General features: G+C 39.8%; 1 protein-coding gene across 1 annotated transcript; it reads right to left on the reverse strand.

Annotated features, from left to right (window-relative positions):
* Nucleotides 1-387: 387 nt before the first annotated feature.
* RIPK2 (receptor-interacting serine-threonine kinase 2) lies at nucleotides 388-19,912 on the reverse strand. Its single transcript, XM_010286791.1, has 10 exons — nucleotides 19,766-19,912; nucleotides 18,431-18,586; nucleotides 15,201-15,358; nucleotides 11,322-11,371; nucleotides 10,819-10,980; nucleotides 7,444-7,529; nucleotides 7,177-7,266; nucleotides 6,484-6,589; nucleotides 2,001-2,180; nucleotides 388-777 (listed from the first exon to the last, which is right to left on the reverse strand). The coding sequence occupies exons 1-10, from the start codon at nucleotides 19,799-19,801 to the stop codon at nucleotides 452-454; spliced, it is 1,350 nt and encodes a 449-aa protein (XP_010285093.1). The 5' UTR covers nucleotides 19,802-19,912; the 3' UTR covers nucleotides 388-451.
* Between the last annotated feature and the right edge of the window lie 3,328 nt (nucleotides 19,913-23,240).

Below are 23,240 nucleotides of genomic sequence, written 5' to 3' on the forward strand. Positions count from 1 at the left end.
CTAAAAGAAGAAAATTTCTTATAAACACAGCATGCATGCCCGAAAATAGAGCACCTAGATTTCCCCCTCCCTGTGGGAAAGACTAGATGGAGGAAGAAAAACCAATACTCCAAGTTGAGACTGGTTTTCTCAGTCCTTTGAGGTGAAAGGAAAAGATATTTATAAACAGAAAATATGTAAAACATGGACCATTTAATGTTTTTTCTTTCTCATGTATAAACAAAATACTTCTATGAATTGAGTCAGTAAGTGTCAAATGTTTGGCTTTATGATTGCACTCCAACTGATTAATTTGAAACTCACCAAATGCATTCTAGATGCACTGAGTGTCATTTCTGAGACTCTACAAAGGCACAGTAAGGACAAAGCTGTACATATATAAAACCACTATATAGAAACAAGAATTGTGCTGGAAGAAATATTCACATGGCTTCATACAGAAAGAACAAATTTAAAGATGCAGTCTTAGAGAATTAGATACAATGTCTGGATAAGGTTGAAGTCCTAGCTGTTTATTATCTTTCAACTTCTGTATTATAATTCTGGCAAATTCCTCTCCTTGGCTATCTGAGGTATCAAGAAGTTGTCGGACTTTTGACGTCCTTGTAGGTTTGGTGCTTATAAGTTCATAGTCTTCTTTCATGAGTAAAAATCTTGACAGAAGAGCATCCAGTGACTGATTCAAACATGCTTCGGTCATCTGATCAATAATTTCTTCTCTTTTACTTTGGATCCATTGATGAGCTACATTCTGTTGTATGGTTTCCAAAACAAAATCTGAGATTGGAGAGGATTAAAAAAAAAAAAAAAAAAAAAAAAAAAAAAGTACTGTAACTATCGGTCAATAAATAGTGCCATAGAACAATGAACAAGCTGAGAAAGAGCCGTTTAAAACTTGGTTTTGGTCAGAAATACACTAGACACCTAAACATGTTTTTAACATTTCACTATTTTATTCCACATTTAAAACGTTCCAATTTGTCAGATTTGGTGGTTAGAGTATTTCTTTTATCTAATCACAGAATGGTTTAGGTCGGAAGGAATCCTCAAGGCCCTGCTCAGAGCTGGGCCAACTTCAGGGATAACTCAGGTTGCTCAGGGCCTTGTCCAGCTGAATTTTGAGCATTTCCAAGTGATGGGATTCTACAGCCTCTGTGGGCAACCTGTTCCAGTGTTCAACCTGACCTGGTACTAAAAAGACAGAGTTGGTAACTTCACTTTCCAATAGGATTTTTATTGAAGTTCACTGAAAACATTCCTGTAGTTTCCTGCGTATTTTCCTCAAGCTGAGGATTTGCACAGTGAAAAGGTGCCGATTCTCGTATTTCCAGAAGATGGATGATACAGCAGATCTTTATAAAATTGCATGTTATCATGCAGCCCATAAAAAAAATCTCTCTCTGAATAATTCATCATGCATTAAAGTCTCTTTTTGTTATCATTTGTTTGGAAGCACACTTTTAACAGTTATTTGATGCTTAGGGATATCATGCAGTGGGCTCTCGGCTAACACAGATCATTAAAGCTGACACAGCTGCACAGATGCTGTTTCTCTTTGCCCCACCATTACTAGGAGGAAGACTGACAAGTCTAAAAAGTGAGCAGAAGTGACAGGTAACAAGATGAGTTAAGCTCGAGCTAACTTTTATTCCTGTTCTGCTGGACTGCAGCACTGCTACAGCAGTAGGAGAAAGGAGAAATAACATGAGCAAAGGGAATGGGATAATGACGACCCAAGGCAGCAGGCATTAAGTTTGCTTAAAAGGAGAGAAAAAAGGTAGGAGCTGTATGTACTAGGTCACATTTTACATTGTTTTTACTTACTCTGTAATGTAAGAATATAAGCTATAAGGACAGAATTACTTGCATTCTTAATTTGCAGAATGCTTTGTTTTCATTTTACAGGTGAACAACAGTTCCAGTTTCCATTTAATACACACATATATTTGATATTAGGACACTTATTGTGGGTCTTGGAATTAAATCAGTGTTTGCTGTACCTGAAGGAATTGGTGACGACCGCAGCATACATGAGGCGGAATTTGAGGCATCTGAAATACTCTTGTCAGATGAGGGAAAATGACTGTATGGATGCACAAGAAGTTTAGCGCTTTGAGTTACAGAGATATTTTCATCCATGCTCTGGCTGCTAAGGGAGTGTAGACCCCCAGAATTTCCATCTAAAAAAAAAAAAGCAAAAAAAAAAAAAAAGCAAGTTATGTTACTTCCATGTTCAAATAAAATACAGCCATCAGAGACTATGTAGAGCAATTCCATAAAACAAGTCATAAACAACCTAAATTCACTTTGAATCACAGAATCTTTGGGTTAGAAGGGACCTTTTCAGGTCATCTAGTCCAACGTTCCTGCAACGAGCAGGGACATCTTCAACTCAATCAGGTTGCTCAGAGCCCCGTCCAACCTGACCTGGAATGTTTCCAGGGATGGGGCATCTACCACGTCTCTAGGCAACCTGTGCCAGGGTTTTACCACCTTCATTATAAAAAAAAGTCTGCCTTCTACCTAGTCTACATCTACCTCTTGTAGTTTAAAACCAGCTGTGCCTTGGCCTTTCTGACCCCATCGCTACACAACTGGGCAGTGTCCCTGTACTCATCCCAGGATACCTGTCCCTGCTTCCACTGCCTGTGCTTTTCCTTCTCGCCCTTCAGTGTGACCAGCAGGTCTCCACTCAGCCATGCTGGTCTCTTGCCTTCCCTTCCTGATTTCTTACACCCGGGCATCAAGAGCTCTTGCGCTCTATGGAAAGCTTCCTTAAAGATCTGCCAGCTCTTTTCTGCTCCCTTCCCCCTGAGGGCAGTTTCCCAGGGGATCCTATTGACGAACTCCCTGAAGAGCTGGAATTTTGCTTTCCTAAAATTCAGGATCCTGACTTTACACTTTGCCAGCCCCATATCCCTCAGGACTGTGAACTCCACCAGGGCATGATCACTGCAGCCCAGGCTGCCTCCAATCTTGACATCACCTATTAGCTCACTTGTGTTGGCGACCAATATGTCCAGTATCACATCCCCTCTGGTAGGTCAGTCTATTACCTGGCATAGGAAGTTATCCTCCAGGCACTCCGGGAGTTTCCTGGATTGCCTACAGATCGCCATGCTACTTTTCCAGCAGCTGTTGGGGTGGTTCAAGTCCCCCAGCAGGACGAAAGCCTGCAGCGCAATGCCTCCTGTAGCTGGAGTTGGAAGGCTGGAGTACTAATACAACACATTATTCCTTACACTTAGGTTCTGAGTACATTTATGTCCCTTACTTTTTACCAGGGCTCATCCATGAGTTTGAGGGTCTTGTTTTACTTTAAGAGAACATTGAGACAATAAATACAGTAGATGTGAAGTTTAAAAAAAGCTCCATTTGACAGAAAATTTTTGTAAGGACTGGAAGAGAAAAATAACGCCTTCAAGTGTTTGGAGAGGTAGCTAGGAGTCATCATGAAAGCCGACTATTATTTTGATGAAGTTTGGCAGCGTAACAAAGGGGGAAGCCAATGGAATCTTTTGGTAGTCCGTCAAAACAGCATGTGACTTCAAGAACGCTTCATGTAAATATTTGCAAAGAAAGCGAAAAAAGGGTTTTTATCAGGTAGAAAGCTTAATAGTTTCTACTTTTAGGATTTTTTATGTCAGAAAAGTTGATGGATATGAAAGCAGCAGTAGGAATGACTCAAAGAAGAGAAAACAAATAGCTGATGAGAAACCAATTACAGGGCATATGTCTAACTTTGTGTAGAGTTTTCATTACCGTATGACTTTATGACTTTTGTAGTGTCACTTGAAAAGAGCTTCAGGGATGTTAACTGAGAACTGAGATGCAGACATAAGAACTCAGATGACATATAAAGACACAATAGGAACAGACAGCCCCCTGGACAGCTCAGGATTTATAGATACCCATCCCATGGGAATATCTGAAGGTGTATTCCTAGATCAGATCATTGATTTCTGGAAGAATGTAAGTACAAGGAGCAGGAATAGGAAAATGGGAAAGAAATGACACTCTATTATTTAAAAAACAGTGGACTAGAACTGATAGTAACTACCATTTCATTTCATTAAAGACAGAACGTTAACTGGGCAGAACTATGTAGCGTGAAGATGTTATCTACTGCATGAATGAGAAAGGATTAGGAGACAACCAGTGTGAGTGAAAGATCACTTTAGAAAAGGACTTTAAACAGCTCTGCTGGGATATATTATTATAGATCTCTAGGCACACACATATCTTTAATAACATTAGAGATAAAACTACTGGGATTGTACTTGTATGAGAGAATGACCTCGACCAATGACTGTAGCGTGAAAAACAGAAACATGTTAATGAAATTTGCGGATGTGATTCGGAAAGAACAGGTTGACCCAGGTTACTCAGAAAGAACCCAGCTGACCTAGGAGACTGGAGTAATAGAAGCAGAAATTCAGTAGCAAAAATAAGAGATGTAGATTTTCTGCTTCAAGCTGGGGCTAATGATTTGGAATTATGATGAGAAAAAAAAATACCTAGGTAGACTCTTCTGTAATGAAAGGTTTTGTACAAAAGGAAAAATAAAATTCTAAGGTGTATTAAATAAAGATTTTTTTTTTCAGATGGAAAACATTTGTCATACATCTTTCATAACACTCAGTACAGATGTCTGGTAACCTTAGTTCAATGACTTAAGTTAGAATATGCACAAGGAGAAGTAGTAGGATACCAGGAGAATTAAGAAACTTATTTTACAAATGGACTTCAAAAGAGCGTATCTTGTTTGTCTAGCAAAACAGTGTATTAAAGCATTACTCTCTATATCAGAAATAAAATGATTGAAGAGGGAAAAGAGCCATTTCAGCTTAAAGCAATGCCCAAGAATAAATGTATGTATAAGCTGCCTAGAGAAGAACAATTAAAGAGGCTGAAAGTTAGAAGACAGTTCATAACTCTGAAGGAGCAAGTTTCTGAAAATGCCGTCTAATTGTATTGGTGGAAAAAACCACGCGACTAAAATCTGTAGTCATTAACTTCTGCCTTGGTGCCATGCCAAACTCATCTCTTGCCAACAGCTACCTGGGAACAGATTTCCACCTGAAACAATTGCATCTAATTTTGGCAAAGTAAGAATGCCAGTCTTGCATTCCAGTATAAAACTACCTGATGCAGATACTGGCAAAGTAGTAACAAACACTTCTTCTGTAGAATGGTTTTGTAGACACTATTTTCACAGGCTTTACAGCATCTACACATACATGCAACAAAGTCTAAGCAGTGACTCTGTGAAGGATCACCGACCGATCGACCAGATTAATAGTACCACCACAATCTCATCAATGACCTCCACAGGCAGATATGACAATTTTTAACAAGAACCACCAGCAAGAAGGGCTGACATTTATCATTATTTCATCTGATTACACTTACAGTCTATGCTCATATTCAATCCAATACTGCAATTTTTAAAATTCATCACAACATTCCTGTTAAGCTTGGGAACCACAAGTTATTCTTAATCTTTAAGATTTTTATGCTGTGTGTATAGATAAATATTTCAGTTGGGGTACAGCCAAGCTACACTACATTTGCTTTTTGCCATTCTTCCCAGTAACTCAAATTCCTTAAGCCTCCTGTAAATTAATTTTCCCTGGAATGCCTGCTATATTTATATCTTTCTAATACATTGAGTACAAGCCCAAAATTGTGGATGTGTTCAAACAGGAGCTGGAAAAGAAACTGCCTGTGCCCTCCTATTTCTACCACAGTATTTTTAATGCCCTACTTCACAGCAGTGAACTCAATCGTCTTGTCTGCTTTCACACCGCTGGTCCCTGCAAAGCCAAAGGATGCTCCATTCTTTTGAACTATATGTTTGCATTCTTTCACAAGAAGAAACCTAGGAGCAGTTTTAGTTTCACAACGTATTGCTATTTCACTTAGGTCCCATCGTATTTTTCTGGTTTCTGACGTCAGCAAAACCTCAAAATTGAGTTTTGCCTGGGAATTTTGCCAACTTTTATTCAGAAAAGGTGACAGCTACAAAAAGGCTGTGCAGATACTTTCGCAAGGCAAATTTATAAAAGCCGTTTTATTCATTACATTAAAAACGACCAAGAAGTTGGGCCGCATTAGAAACTTTCAGTTTACTCAGCTTTAAGAGTGCCTCAAAATGCTTAGCCTTTTTATCTTTAGAAATAGTTCACAAGTAGTTAACTAAACTGCCAAGAATCTAATGGGACAAGTAAATGCTATCTCTGCACTCATGACTCTGAATAGGAAAAGTGAAGCTAGGAGCTGTGGGGATTTCTCAAGTGACAGGAACAGAAAATCAGAGCTAAAATACTCTATTTTTTTACCCAGAGCACTAAGTTTACAAAACACATCTCCCTTCTGACGTAAACAGAGATCCAACTATCTACTATGCACATGCAATGTTACAATGCAAGTGTAAAGCTGCTATGGCAACTTAAATTTATATGAAGTCATGTGTATCTCTACCTGATGAGAGGATATTACACTTGGGAACGGACTTGAGTCTTGATATATCTGGAGAGATGCTCCGAAGGGGAAGTGCATCACATTGTATGGAGGCAGAATATATTTCCTGAAATGATTCCAGTTGTATAATGAAAATGCACATCAAATAAATACAAAGCTGCAATTTTTACAGAGTACTTGCCCATCACTGTCGACAGCACCATTAAAATACAGTAAAACAAAAGAAATTATGTAATCCCAGTACTCGTGTTTTTCCAAAGCTGACAGCAAGTTTCTATCCAAGTTTAACTATTGGTAAGAACCAAAAGCAGCAGCATTAATAATCAAAATATAAAAGCAAATCTATGCGATCCTATATAAGCGAGCTCTACGGAGGTGTAAGGGAGAAGAATACAACCTCTTACAAGTTGCAGACATTGTGTGCTGCATTCCATCTTGAGGGGATGCCTTTCCCACACTTAGAGAATATACCAAACACGCCTTTCTTATTTCTGCTTACCCACCCTTTACTATCACTACCTACATGGCTATGCATTTGTTACACCCCAGCTCAGCTAACACATTTTATGCCTTTCCTGACTGCACAGGAAAATAAACTGCAGAGCAATTCCCCCTTACTAAGTTAACCCCTTTTAAAGCTCTCAGGATCTTTAATGATGCCAACATACCAAATGCAATATGTAAAACATTTACCTCTTGGGGATTCAGAGGTATATTTAGAGATATCTGCTCCACATCTGCTTTCTTTCCACTCTTGCAAATACATTGTGATTCATATAGTGACTGGAAGAGACGTATTTACCCACATTAAATTTCTGCTATAAGATGACAGCTCTGTACAAACACATGCCTAAGCCAGATACCAGATTAGGTAAATGACAAAGGAGATTACATTTCTTTTAGCAAGCACAAATTACCAACTTACTTGACCAGCTCATGACTGCAACAAATGCCACTTACCTTTGATCTCTTTAACAGAATTACTGCTTCCAGCATAGCTATTTCATCAAATGTTCGCAGGACTGGCTCAAGGTCTATTAAACATTCTAAACAAAGAAAGAGTACTTTGCTGAAAGATTGCAGGTGGAAATTAAGTTTTCATTTTGCTAAAGCTACTTTCTTATATTTACAAAATTGATTTGTCTATTGATACATACCAAATTTCTTATGCTTCTAAACAGAAGTTTCTTGCTTTCACTCCTTAAAAAATCAACAGTTTCATATCACCGAAACAAGCCCTGTCCTGATCTGCCCACCTCAGCACTCTGTGTCAAAAGAGATGCAGGACTGTGCCAGACTGCAAATCTTGCACTCCTGGAACAGATAGAGTGGTAGATTTGCCATGTTTCAAGATAGACCCAACAAGCATGGTTTGCTAAATATGACCAAACAGTGCAAGACCTCAGAGTGGGTCGCTGTCTTCCCACTCCAGCAGAGGGGTAAAGATCTATATGAGAAAAAGAAACAAAAGAACCCCCACCGCAGCAACAGGCTGCCCAGGGAGGTGGTGGAATCATCACTGGAGTGTTCAAAAAACGTGTAGACGTGGCACTTCAGGACATGGTTTAGTGGGCATGGCGGTGCTGGGTTGATGGTTGGACTTGATGATCTTAAAGGTCTTTTCCAACCTTAATGATTCTGTGATTCTGTAATATCCAGAACAGATGCTGTAAGGCAGGGCCAGAGAAGATGGTGACAGTCAAGGCATTGACTTATCACATCCAGTGAATCCGAATGAGTTTCCTCATGCTCACCAAAGTCAGACAAGCTAAAATCATTTGCTCACGTAGGGAGGCACATAGCAGTCCAGTAAGCAAGTGACAACCTGTGCTATGCTCCCTTCCTTTCCAATACTGAAAGGTTTATGAAATTAAATATTTCAAATTTTGAAATGACTGTATTATAAAAATGTCTCTTTGAAACTGTGCTCAAGTATAAAAAAACCTCAGGAAAGGATGATGGCATATCACAATTCTACTGCATTTCTATGAACTCCACTGATTTGGCAAAACCCATTTACCATACTAGCAGTCCGTCACACTGAATCCATATTAACATGTTTTTACTACCATTTTACGGCAGTTCTTCCATATTAACTTTTTTTCCATGAGCATCTTCAAGACGTACATTCAATAGTGGGATTCTCATTTTCTTGCATCAGTTAAAACAGTTTGTAGGTGTGGCACTCCATCTTCCACACTGAAATACTAGCACCGTTAATTTTTATTGGTTACAATTAAATTGTAGATACACGTTCCAAGTACATGCAGAAACATGGTGATAAGTAGTCTTTATCCCTTCTTTGTAAGGGGAACAGACAGGTTAACCAAGCTTTTCCATTTAAAATTTATTTAACAAAAAGGGGTTTTGGGTGTTTTGATTCTGCCTGTCCCCCCAATATGGTAATTGCAAAATTTCCCAATCGGTGATCTTTATTTCTCTTAATTTTGCAACAGTTTTGCAACTTCCTCTTTCTTTTTATGGAAGTAAAGTAGAGGAAAAAGCAATGCATGTTTTCTTCAAAGACCATCTTACTACAAACACAGCACTAATAACAGAGCCCAAGTTAGCTCACACTTTAGTATATATCCCAGGTAATCATCCCTTCAGTGTGACCACAGATTTTGATTGTTATTTTGTTAACTGACACAGGAAAACAAGAATACATAAGGAAATATCATGATGTATCTATTCTTTTTGATTAAAAAAATTTCTATAAATAGATCTATTTCCCTGCTTGGGAAAAAAAATCCAGTTTACAATCATACAAACCAGACTCATGCCAAAATAACCTGACATTTCAAAATGTTCTTAATGCAAAAATAAGAATGCCTGAAAATAAGTCAATTTTGGACTGTAAACTGAACATGAAGATGCTGTATGTGTTTGGATGTGTCCCTGTTTTGTCCTCTGCCAAATTGATGCAAAAAAAATGAAGTTATGAACATTTCTTTCTAAGCTATCTGAACAGCAACTAACACTTTCCAGCTCAAAGGAAGTACACCTATAAAGTTTTTCAAATCAATAAACAAACTTCTGTTCACCAAAGCTAAAATGAAGCACTAAGATTGTGGACCTCTCTACTCATAACATTAAAAAAAAAAAAACCCAACAAAACGAGCCCTTAAAACAAAACCCACCAGAACCAACTAAAAAACCCTAGTATTTCAGGTTTGATTGCATCTTCAACCTAGCCAGTGAGAAACTTAAAACACAGAATTATTTAAGCCACAGCTCTTTGTACTGTTCCACATTTGAATACTTTCATTAACTCTCTTATTCTACATTTCTGCCTCTCCAAGGCAATTCAGAGTTCCCTAAAGAATTAGGATCGTGGTTTCTGAAGCAGTGGGGCGGAAGTTTTTAAAGCACATGCAAATCAAAAAAGTGCAGTGAGGCAGCCGCAGGAACCACTGTTAGCTTCACGACACCGATGTATCTGACCACAGCAGCACTCACAAGAGCAAATTTCACTGTTAAAAACAGGTAATTGCTTTCTGACAATTTTGACGGAATTACCTTTACACAATGGCCAAACAAGAGCCAAAGGTCAACACAAAATTAAGCATGTTAAAAGAAACTGTTATTGGGGATACATTTGGACTCAACATACACCAAATACATTGGTTATGTGTGACAAGCACAGTTTGCAAAACCCAGAACATAACTTTTCCAGTTCACACTATGCCACTCTAATCTGCACAAGCTCACACTTCATTCTTACTCTCTAAATTCTGTAATCCACTGTAAAAAAGGCTGAAAGCATCTATATTTGGTCTCATGGACAAAAAGCTGAACAAAGGAAAGATGGAAAGAGAAAGTTAAGCACAATCAAAGATAAAGTCTCAGTGAAAAAAATTTAGACTGAGACGCAAACACAAGGTGAAGTCACTATATCTTATCTGATGTGCAATGATTTGTTGGTGTGTTTGCCAGCCTGCTCATAAATCCCACAGTACTCATTATATACTTCACTTCTCCCCTTCTTTAAAAAAACCCGAAAGTTCCATTCAACAATAAACAAAAAAACCTAAGTGCAAGTAGTTAAACAAAACATGCTGCTTTTTTACAGGTAAATTAGAGATGGCAAATGCAAAAGACTCCAACTAACAACTTCGTTTTATGGCACAGACATAGTTCCATTCATAAGAGTTTGTTTACAGGCAGGGTGGAAGCAGACAAGCACTTTATCGTATGCAACAAGACTGAGCACATGTACCTCTTGACATCTTTACCATTTCCATTTTGCGACTATAACCTTGCTCTGTAAGTACCACGTTCAACAGAAATCTGGCAATTTAAAACATCTTTTCTCATTATGCAAGGTAAACTCACTTGAGAACGATGGTCTTTCATCTGGGTTTTGTGCCCATCCACTTCCTATCAATCTTATGATGAGCACTCGATGAGGAATGTCCACTGACAAACTTTCTTCACTTAAGTCTAGTCGCTGTCCTTGTGACACACTATACATTATCTGCAAGGGGTTTATAACTTCTGTCAAAATAGACATCGTGCATTCATTAGAAATATATGCAATATAAATAGCTTACTAAGGAGGAATAATTTAGTTTGCATTAGTATTTATAGTTCACCAAAATAAGGTTATGTTTCTTTTTTTACAAAAAATATTTTTAATTTATTAGACAACACTATAATTAAAAAAAAAATACAGAAGAAGAGTCTAATTTGAAAAGTAACTCAAAGTGTTCTTCAACAAGCTTACAAGTTGAATCATTAAAAAGTAACCCCTAAAATGAAGTCCCCATGTACCCAGGCCTCAGGTTGAGCCTTAACATAAGGCTAGAAAAATAAATTAAAGGAAGACATGGCCTTACCTTCAAATGGCTGTTTCCTTGACATAACTTCCCACATAATAATTGCATAACTGTTCCAAGTATAAGAAGTATAGAAGATGTTAGATTAGATTACCAACAATTAATAACACAATTGCTCAGCTTTACCTTTTACTAAAAACATTTCACTAAAATGATCCCGCATGCACACACAAGACTGACTATAGCTAACCACAACGATGACCTGAATGTATGAAAATGAGCAGGAATTTTAACCAGTGACATCAACTAGAACTAGTTAATAATATTAAGTACAGAAAAGGTGCATCAAGTATAAACTCTTATTCCAAATCTGTATTAGCTCTGCTCTAATATGCTGTGAATTACATACATGCAATTTAAATCTCAGTACACAAATTACAGTGAGCCCCAGAGTCCCAACTGCTCTGTCCTAACTGCAATACTGTGGCATGTCCCCAGTCCGGATCGACGCTCCCTGACATCCCCATGGGAAGCAGGGTACTAGCAGGGAGGATGGCATTCACCCACACCTCTATCACAACACAACGTCAGAGGCGGGTAAGATACAGACTTGCATCTGGAAAGCACACGCCAGCTTCCCCTCCTCCCGACATACATTCAACATATGCTATCTTCTCTATAGGGAGAGATGTCACTTTTACATACAAGATTCACTTTACAGAAGAGACTCTCAGGAAGACCACCCTGAACTACAGCCAGCAGACTGAACACACATCTGCTTACTCAAACCAGTGAAATTTTTTTCCATTCATATCAGCATGAATGGGAAGCAGCTCACTGAAGACAAATTTGCTCCATCTTTAGTAGACTAGTCTCTCTCTTCAATCATCAGGATATATTTAAAAAAAGGTAAGTTTAAAACAAGTTTGTAATTTAAATTGGATTAGATTATTTCACTTAAGTGAAGCATTGACTTAATTTATAAAAAAATAATCAATGCAGTTAAAGCAAATGAAATAAAATAAAGTAAAATAAAATAAAAAGTAAAAACCCCAAATCTGGTTTTCCTATTTCAGAACAGGAATTTGGTGTGAGGAATAAATCTAGTAGTTCTAAAGCTAAAATGAGAGACCAAAAATATTTCACTGCTAAAGGACGTAATTTCCAACGTCAAACATATCCTTGTAAACTTTCATATACTCCTTTATTTTTTCAGTAAATCAACTTAAAAATGGCTTGAAAAGTTTTTAAAATGTTACTTCAGAAAAACTGAAATCCAATTTTCACTGAAGCAATAAAAATGAAAATATGCAAAGAATTATTTTTTTTTCTAAAGAAGAGTTACACTTATCAGAATAAACATTTGCTCAACTACTCAAATAACTGTACACAAAGACAGTATTTTCCTACATCACTAAGAAGTTCCAAATTTTGCATACAAACTGCCTCTAAGCATTAGATCATCTAACAGCTACCTATTGAAAGAACCAAAAAAATTAAGAACAAAATAAATGAGGCTTAAAATCAGTCATATAAATTGAGCTTTCCTAACTACTTATTCCATTCACATTTTAACATTCATCAATGATAAAATGTATTCAAGTAATTTTTAATAAAAGCAGTCTTCCTCATTAGAAAGCTTTTGATGCATTCCTGGGAAATTCATGCAGGCTGATTTTTTTTTACAAATGGAACAATTTGCCATGCAAAAGTTAATGCTGCTTGACTGTTGTTTAAACGCTTTCCTTCCTCACAAATTGGCATCAGTATCTCAGTAACATCCAGCTGTATCTGCTGTGGTCAATTAATCAGACATCCAGCCTTTCATTCAGTTTGGAATCTCTCTACAATTAAAGATTATTTTCTCAATTTGACAGCACTGCAGCGTACCACTTCCTGCCGATTCCCCTTCACACTATGCACGTTTTCCTTTCTTATTTCTGCTTCACAGCATCTCCTTCTGGTCCTGAGCATGGAGCTTCCTGTGTGACCTTTCTGGTAATCATCTCCTTCACTGTCTCTCCACCTTCACGTCTTCCTGCCTTGAATTGCCACCCCTCTTTACAATGTCTCTCATTTTCCTTCCTTTCTTATCAAATAATCTCTTTCCTTCCTAATTTATCAGTTTTCCAAGCTCTTCCACTGTTTTTTTTCCTCTCTTATTTTCTCCCATTTGGTTGTTATTCCCCTGCACACATTTTTTTTTTGACAAAAATTTGCCTTCCTCATCTTCAGTCACTCATTCACAGCCACCAGCCGCACTTTCAAGTCCTCTAAAATCAGAAGCCAAAGGAGGTAACATCACACTGCTGCTTCTTTCCCCATAATATACCATCATTCCTTTTCAGTGTCTTCCTAGTCCAGATTTTCTCATCAAAGGGTGAGGAAAGCAGGTATCACAGAATCATAGAATAGTTTGGGTTGGAACGGATCTTTAAAGGTCATCTAGTCCAACCCCCCTGCAGTAAGCAGGGACATCTTCAACTAAACCAGGTTGCTCAGAGCCCCGTCCACCCGGAGCTGCAATGTTTCCAGGGATGGGGCAGCTGCCACCTCTCGGGGCAGCCTCAGTAGTTTCACCACCCTCATTGGGAAAAATGTCCTCTTTATGTCTATTTGAAATCTGCCCTTTTCTAGTTTAAAACCATCACCCCTTGTCCTGTCACAACAGGCCCTGCTAAAGTCTGTCCCCATCTTTCTTATAGGCCTCTTTTAGTACTGGGAGGCTGCAAGAAGGTCTCCCTGGAGCCTTCTCTTCTCCAGGCTGAACAACCCCAACTCTCTCAGCCTGTCCTCACAGGAGAAGTGTTCCATCCCTCTGATAATTTTGGTGGCCTCCTCTGGACCCACTCCAACAGGTCCATGTCTTTTCTGTGCTGAGGGCTCCAGAGCTGGACGCAGGACTCCAGGTGGGGTCTCATGAGAGCGCAGTAGAGGGGCAGAATCCCCTCCCTTGACCTGCTGGCCAGGCTTCTTTGGGTGCAGCCCAGGATACGGTTGGCCTTCTGGGCTACGGGGATGTTACCGTCTCTATTCTTTGGACAGGAATGTCAAAGAACTTTGTGTACCCCTTAAGGGTAATGGATAATTAAGAGAAACAGTGGTCTCCCTGGAAGTCAGTAAGACCCTCTGAGACTGATTAATCTCTCACCAAAATACAACCCCGACAAAGATAGCTGAAGGTAAAGGTGGTAGAGTGCAGCAGAGAGATGGGACTTTGTCACAATGCCTATTCATGCCTCCTCAATCCCCATTTGCACATGACAATTCCCTCCACAATCGTTCAAGTAACCTTTGAGGTCTCCAAAGCCTTTTTGGATTAGCTAACTGTAACTCCAGCATCCTGAGAGCAATTTGCCATTTTGTTATATGGGTCACCACCCACCTACTACTTCCTATTCTATTACTTCTACTACTCAGAACTGACTGATGAAAATCGACCTGAACTTTCATAAAGTAAGTTATTCCTTAAGATGTCTCTGAATACTTCTTCCATTACCCTGTTTTTTCCTAACCCCTTTCCAAAAACATATTTTCTTCTTTCTCTCAAGTACATTCTGCAAATTATGTTAATTGATGTGTGCAAATTACAAGGGTATGTGCATTGAGAAAATGATGTGAACAGTTTTTCCCCTCCCTACATTGTCTCTATGGGTGGGTACACTCATTTATAGAAACCAGTCTCCTCTGTCTGTTTCTGTAGTTCTAGCTTAATTTCTGGAGCATTACACTTGTCACGGTGTTTCCTAAAGAAAGAGGTGATGAAATAGGTGATGAAATCCGGCTGCCACTCAATTCTATTTCCCCCAATTCATTTTGCTTATACACTTATGACACTTCTGAAAATAATAAAATTGCTGAAAATATGTTCAAGTCAAAGATCAGCAAATCAAATTTGAATTCAGATTGCAACACTCACTTGAGAACAACATGAGTTACCTGTAGATATCGTGTTTTACGCTTGCACGGGTTTTCTGACTGGGATTGTAATCTTCAGGTGGCATGTAGATAATTGTCCCTCCTTCTGGCAAAGAGGTTTCACTTCGCGATTGCGACATGGATATGACACGCCATTTTGACATACCAAAATCTGCAATCTGGAAAGGACAAATCAGTTGTTCTGAGAATCAGAAGTGGATTATCTGCTGACCATTGTTAGAAATTCCTGAAGTATGTCCAAAAGAACGGGTCACTAGGAGTCCTTAACCTGACACACAAAAAGCGTGTAGCTGTCCTACCAACAGGAAACACCAGCTCCGGTTCCGAAAGCATTCCCAGGTCATGACTCATGCTATCCCTATAGTACTGCCATATCCTGTTGTTCTTTTACAGAAGGACTCATATACTTTATGGCTGGGGAATCTGCTACAGGAGTCTGTCCTGTATGAAGAAAATCACTTTCTTTGGTTTCAAAAAGCAAACAAAAAAACATGGAGTACTTCTAGCTCACTGCTTGTGAAGAAAGCACAAATTTAGCATAAATCATAACAGCTCTGCATAACTTAGCTTGTAGATATCCTGAAACAGTTGCTCTCACAGAAAAATTTCAAGGCACTCTACCTCACCCCTAAAACAATGAAATATTAATCTTGAATTAATAAATTTGATATTCTGAAATTCTGTGCTGCAAAAAGTTGCTGAATATTTTGTTTACTGTGCCTTGTCCCTTCCTACAGAGTTTATAGTACACATACATAAGGAGTTATTTGACTTCACTTTACATTCCCAGGCATCCACAAGCCAGGAAGCAAGATGTCAGACTAGGTTATGGGTAGGGAGACAAACAGCCAGCAGAATAAGCTTGCTGGCTGAGCTGCGGACTGTCTGACATACACAGGAGAAAACAGCATTCGCTAAGGGCAAAAGTGTTTTTAACAAAGAAGCCTGTGTGAGCACTGTGGCAATTAAGATAACAGAAATAATCTTTCTGGAGAACGTACAGTAAAAATCCAGTGAAAAATAGCTTTTTTTCCTCTACAACTCACTCCCATCAAGCCTTCCTCGCTGGTCACATTATCTTGTTCAACAAGTAGAGAATAGAATAATAGAATAGTTTGGGTTGGAAGAGACCTCTAAAGGTCATCTGGTTCAACCCCCCTGCAATGAGCAGGGACATCTTCAACTAGATCAGGTTGCTCAGAGCCCCGTCCAACCTGACCTGGAATGTTTCCAGAGACAGGGCATCTACCACCTCTCTGGGCAACCTGGGCCAGGGTTTCACCTCCCTCATCGTAAAAAATGTCTTCCTTACAGCTGTCTAAGCCTACCCTCTTTTAGTTTAGAGCCATTACCCATTTTCCTATCACAACTAAAAATTTATCCCTGCTAAAAATTTGTCCCCATCTTTCTTATAAGCCCCCTTTAAGTACTGGAAGGCTGCAAGAAGGTCTCCTCGGAGCCTTTTCTTCTCCAGGCTGAACAACCCCAACTCTCTCAGCATGTCCTCAGAGGAGAGGTGCTCCACCCCTCCCATCATTTTGGTGGCCTCCTCTGGACCTGCTCCAGCAGGTCCATGTCTTTCCTGTGCTGAGGGCTCCAGAGCTGGACGCAGGACTCCAGGTGGGGTCTCACCAGAGTACAGTAGAGGGGCAGAATCAGCTCCCTCGACCTGCTGGCCACGCTGCTTTGGATGCAGCCCAGGATACAGTTGGCCTTCTGGGCTGCAAGTGCACATTGCCGGTTCATGTCCAGCTTTTCATCCACCAGTGCCCCCAAGTCCTTCTCGGCCGGGCTGCTCTCAACCCCTTCATCCCCCAGCTTGTACTGATACTGGGGGTTGCCCCGACCCATATGCAGGACCCTGCGCTTGGCCTTGTTGAACCTCATGAGATTCACATGGGCCAGTTCCTCGATCTGGGACAGCACTCTATGAATGGTGTATATGAAATGCAACACTTCTATTTGTCACACATGATAACCTTCCTTGCATTTCCTGCCAGCTGTCCTAATTTAGAGAATCTTGCCTCACCCCAAAAAACAGTTAAAAACCCTAAGGACAGGCTTCCAGAGACTCCTTTCCCGAGGCAGGGTTAGGTATGCAAGAGTTAACCTCTTCCCTTCAATTGCTCCAGCAAAGCAAATGTTTAGATGTGGTCGGGCAGAGCACCAGACTGTATCAGTGCTGTCAGGGATTAAAAAAAGAGTGGATAAAAAAATTACTTGGACCAGTTCCCCAATCAGGTTTATCAGGAAGCTTGAGAGATGGCAATACCAGCACAACTGAGTAGGAGGAGGCATGACCTGCTGAGGGTGGGAGCGGAGACAGAGCTGCATAAGGCACCTTGCTGCTAAGAAAAAAGTCTTTGCAATGGAGAAAGAAGAAATCAGCACTGGACCTTTAATCTTTGCTCAAACAACTCACAAAAAAATTCACCTCATGGTAACAACTGAAGCATTTGCCATTCAAGAATAAACGAAATGCGAAATATCTGTTATTTCTCATTTACTTAAATTGTATATTCTATCAAATTTAAAAACAGAGGCTCTTTTACAAAAAAACACAAAAAACTCTTGCAATTATGGAAGCACCTAACCATTTTGTCAGAAGTAGTTTTGTTCTCTTTTTCACCTCATGGCAGTGATATTTTAAAAGGCAGAATTAAAGTTTTAAACTAATATTACTTCTCTATGTATGTTTGCTTGCTTTAAGGAACCTCCCAAAAGCCATATTCCAGTGTGTTCAGATTTCGCAGTTATGTTTTACATGTTCTTATACTACTCTAACAGAACATATATGTACGTACTGCATGATAAATATCAAATGGGGTATTAACGTTGGAATTTGGTTCTACAGTCCTCCAGAACTAACTTGTCTGAGCATCTTGGGCAGGAACACTTCCTATTTTCTCCTCAGGAAGGGGAAGACGTAGCTACCCTTGGAAGGTTGCCATACAAGAGTGTCACTGATACAAGAGTATCAGCTACTGCTATAGCTCAAACAGCCTGAATTATGGCTTTCTGGTCTTCACAGATGGATCAAATCCACACTTGAGCAAAGCAGAGTTTTCAGAAGAAGTTGATGAGTTCTGTCTGCAAGGACAGAAGAAAACATCTGGCATGAAATTATGTCCCCTCCGTATGGCCACATCCTTAGTCTTCCTCCTCTACAATAATTAAAACACTTTCGCTCACTACGGATACTGAAGAACATAAGAATTAAATAACTCTACCTTGACGTGAAACTCATCATCCAGCAAAATATTCTGGGTTTTCAAGTCATGGTGGAGCAATGGAGGATTCATGTTATGCAAATAGTTTACTCCCAAAGCAATTTCATAAAGAATGCGGAATCTCAGGCACCAGGGAATGTCAGGATATACATCCTTCTGCCAAGATAAAAACACAAAACCAGAATATAATCCTCTGTTCTGATATAACAGCACAACACAAAGACTTTCATAACAAGAAGAAAGTGACTTGGACAAGCGGTACTCTTTCAAAACGTACATTACATGAACTCCTTAAAAAATTGTAACTGAGCATTAAGACTTGTTAGCTGTTAAAAAAAATACAAAAATATTAATCATGCAGTCTTATGTTTCCATTCCGTAGCACTCACATAATAGTTCATGACTGGTATACATGATGTAGGATATTTACTGTATTACTCAATCATATGGAAATATGATTTACAGATTAACTCCTGCATGAAACTTGCAACACACAGATTGTAAGTGCTACACAAAAGCAGGCAAAAATCGTATCTTCAACTGATATTGGGAAAAAAAAAAGCTGTGGTGAAACTAAGCACAAAATACTACCTTTATAAATATTAATACACCAAGGAAAAGGCAGTAAAACTCAACTGAAATCTTAAAAGTTACACTGATGATAATGCTTTTATGAAAACCACAGAGCTGAGCTCTCCAAGGCATGAGCTATGTACTGATGAAAGGTACAGACAAGACTGCAGTGCTGCTGAGCATAACTGCAGGAACGTTACAGTAGCAACACTGGATGCTTGGACCACACTAATGGGACCCGCTGACAGTTCAGCACAGGAGAACTTACTCCTCAGAGTAAAATGTAGTACAAGTGTCTGTTTAGATTACCAGTGTTTGACTTGTATAAAGAAGAGCCAAAATCTTCAATTTTTTTAATAAACATTCAAATTCAGGGGGAAAAAACCTCATCTTAGAATGATATTTACACTGGCAATAATTCTTAAACCCAGGGTGAAGCAAGCGTTTAGTATTTCAGCTTCTAATTAGAGAACAATAGAGATTTTTAAAGTGATTGTATACAAAAATTCAACATAAAACCAGCTATAGGTCACGATATTAAAGGAAAAAGTGTAATAAAACTCAAATCTGCTAAGTTTGGTTGTCTTTTTGGGATACAGAAAGTCTGCCTGAGCCAAAACCTACTAGTGATAATGACTGTCCTTTAATTTGAAATACTATTAATAATGCACTTCACTATATATACTACTTCCCCTAAGTATGGAAATCACAATCTATTTAAAACAACCAGGGACTGTATTTAAACACTGTAAGTACACTTACCCCATGTAAAAGCTGGTTTAATGACCCATTTGTCATGTATTCTGTTACTATTCCCAGAAATTCAGGCTCGTTGCAAATTCCCAATATTGGCAGAATGTAACTAAACCTGGCTTTGTGTAATATCTCTGCTTCTTTTAGAAGGTGGTTTCTATCACTTAAAGAAAACAAACAAACAAACATTACCATACCAATACTAGGAAACTCAAATGTTGGGTTCGCTATATTCTCTTGAAAAAATTATGTACCTATATGCAGTACCACCACCTTTCACCATTCGTTTCCTACTATGCTGTTTTAATAACAAGACAGTGCAAAATAAATTAGAATCTGCAAATGCAAATACAAGATAGCTTCCTCAGTTTTGCTGTACCACGCAAATCTCTCTATTTCCATCACAAATTTCATTCATGCTTCCAGTAAATAAGGACTTATTTATAAAGTCAGTACTCCAACTTTCACCATCCCGTGTAACCGTAACAGTAATAACCAGCTACATTTGTCCTATTTTACTGCCCATCTTCAAACCCTGAGTCTTCACTGAGGCCCAATATTAATCTCCTACAGAGTGGAGATTTTAATACTCAAAATTCCCCAACCATTTCAATTTAGTGGACATTGATATGCACTAAAATAATATGGCTCAGAGGAATACTGGGTTGGACTAGATGATCTTCAGAGGTCCCTTCCAACCCCTACCATTCTGTGACTCTGTAATTCACCTTCAGTTTCTAAAGGAAACAAAACTATGTTCTGTTTTCACATAAATTGTTCCTTCAAATTGGGCCCCTGCTTTGAATCACCCTCTGGAAAAAACATCCCCTGCTTGCACAGAAAGCAGGAAGGGACCAGCCTCATGGTGTTTGGATGCCTGAATCTGGCTGTATGAATGCTCCTGGTTACATCAGACCTCCTCATAAATGTCAATTTGACGCACAAATTCAGACCTTGCAGCTTGCAGATTCAAGAAGCTCAAGTTTTATTTAAGATTGAGTATGCTTCTATCCCTAAAAATGATAAACTATTTGGTATGCCTTATATCTCAAACATTCTTGAAAAAAGGGGTTTGTTGACAGTGAGGATACTTGGACCATGAAGGATATTTCTAAGAAAAAAAGATTTAGATTTTATGCCAGTGGGGACCGGTACAGGCACAAGTACGTGACTAGGATACTCAAACGCAGGACTTTTACAGTGCATCTAAGACTGAGCCTTTGGGTGTGCGCCAGGCTGATTCAGAAGCAGTACAGCTGTGCTGGGGCATGGCTGCGTACAAGCTAGGGCTATGCCCATCGAGGCTGGCTCGGCACCGCGTTAACGTGGCTCCCCGGCAAGAGCCGGCTTGCGTCCATCGAGCTCAGGGCACAGGCTGAAGAGTTCACATCTGTCTGGACCCATCGAGGTAGATCTAGCCCTCACAAAGAAAAGGCCGCCAGAGTATATGGGAAAAGAGGAAGCCTGGAGAGCTAAAGCCTGCTGCTTCCATGACAGGAAAACTTTGAATTTAGATGGATGTGAAATTAAGGGCAATTGTTGGTCCTTATCTATGTGATGGAAAACGGCTTCTATTATAAGAAACTCCAGGAAATTACCAAAGTAAAAAGGCAGCTTCAAGAAAACCATGGGACAAAAGACACAACTCCCTCCCTTCTTCCCTCTCTCCAGAAAAGACTGAGTTTGAGAAGGTTAAGGTTTTTCCCAGACTGGAAAGGTAAAGATCTATTTCCCAGGTCTATTCCCGTGTCTGTAAGTCACGTCAGCTTTGTCTGCTCCGTACCACAAGGGCACCAAGTAATGCCTAAAGTAGTATTAGCCCACAAGAACTTCCAAACTGGCTTTGTTGTTTGGCTGGTTCTGGGATACGCCACGCAGCCTTCCTGTGTGGGGAATTAACTGCACCGTGAACTCTTCCCTTTTCTTGAGAGCATTTACAGAACGGCATTTCATGCTGCCTACTACATGACCAACAGACCACTTGCTGCAGAAACTCGGGTGTAACAGATGTCTTACAGCTTTAGGTTCTTCTGGTAGCTTTTCCAAACTTTGCATGTTGTACGGTAGGGGGATGAGTTGTCTTGATTATCTCAGTTGCCCTTTTCGTCAAAATTTCACGGGTGAGATATCACATGATCCAAATTTTTGCAAGGCTAAAAATGGTATTTGCTGTTTTCTCCCGAGTGAGTTCAGAGCATAAACACCGTACCTCTGAATCGCGGGGGTTTAAGCAGCCATTTAAATTAAAGAAAAAAACTCCAAACAATAAACTTATCAGACAACACAATATCCCTGCTTAAAAACATAGCTGAGATTCCATTTCATTCTGGCAAGATTTCAGAGATAAAGCCTGTGTATACATACCTGGGGAATAAGAGGTGAGATAACTTAAAACAACTTATATCCTATCATATTGGGTCACAAGACTAAAAGTCCTGTTATTTTAAGTGAAGCTATTCTGCCTAAATGCTTAATACTAGATCAATGAAACCTGAGGCGGTAAAGATTAAAGACATCTAAATAAGACATAAGAAGCAGGTTTACAGTCAGGCAGGCTTCAGACAACCTACGAGGAGGCAAATTTGCATTGATATGATAAAAAACTGGCACTACAGAGAGTGAATGAGGCAGATGACGGATGAAAAATTATTACCTGCTGCACCCTTACATGGAGTGACAGCTCCTGCAATAAACATGCTGTCACTAAGGCCCCAGGAAAATGGGGAATACAACTGCTACAAGTTGAAGAGCAAATGGAAAACCTCAGCTGCAGGTGGGGGTCTACAAGCCTACTGTTTTAAATTAGCTTCTCTTAGTACTGTGACATCTGGGGAAAGAAAAAATTATTATTGTGCATTGCCTCTGAGCAGCTTCTTCTAGCAGCTAGAAGCAATCTCTAGTGGACACAGTAATATAATCCTTATATTCTCTCCTTCTCTCTCTGTAAATAACAAAACTATAGTAATCACTGTATTTCAATATTCTACTGACACTTCAGCAAAACAGTTGGCAACGAACAGACCCGGAAAGAAGCCGAACTGTGCAAATCCCACCCGCTGCAGAAGAACAGAAAACCTTCAGAAGAGGCAACCTGCCCGGTGTCTCACACGCTGCAGCCCGAAACCACCCGTTTTCAACAGCCCGAAGAGAGGGAGCTCCGGTACGTGCCTGCTCATGGCTCAAGCTGAATCACTCTCCGTGGGATCCACTTTGCCCTCGGATTTCAAGCAACGCTGCCTACCGAGACACCCGGTCACTGATCCACCCGCCTGAGAAACCCACCCCGTGGCAGCTTGACCCACTCGCGGCAGAGCCCACGCTACACCGCGCGTGTAACCTCTTTATCCACTCACGCGACGCACTCACGGAGTGGCCCGGGCAACAAGGGAGCATGGGACCCCCCTTCCTGGTTTAAGGAAAAGGTGGGTTCAGCTCGGTCCTTCCCCACGGCGGGGGCGGGGGGAGGCGATGGGGGCGCCCGTCG

This window comes from Phaethon lepturus, unplaced genomic scaffold, assembly GCF_000687285.1.
Source record: "Phaethon lepturus isolate BGI_N335 unplaced genomic scaffold, ASM68728v1 scaffold12005, whole genome shotgun sequence".
Lineage (NCBI taxonomy): Eukaryota > Metazoa > Chordata > Aves > Phaethontiformes > Phaethontidae > Phaethon > Phaethon lepturus.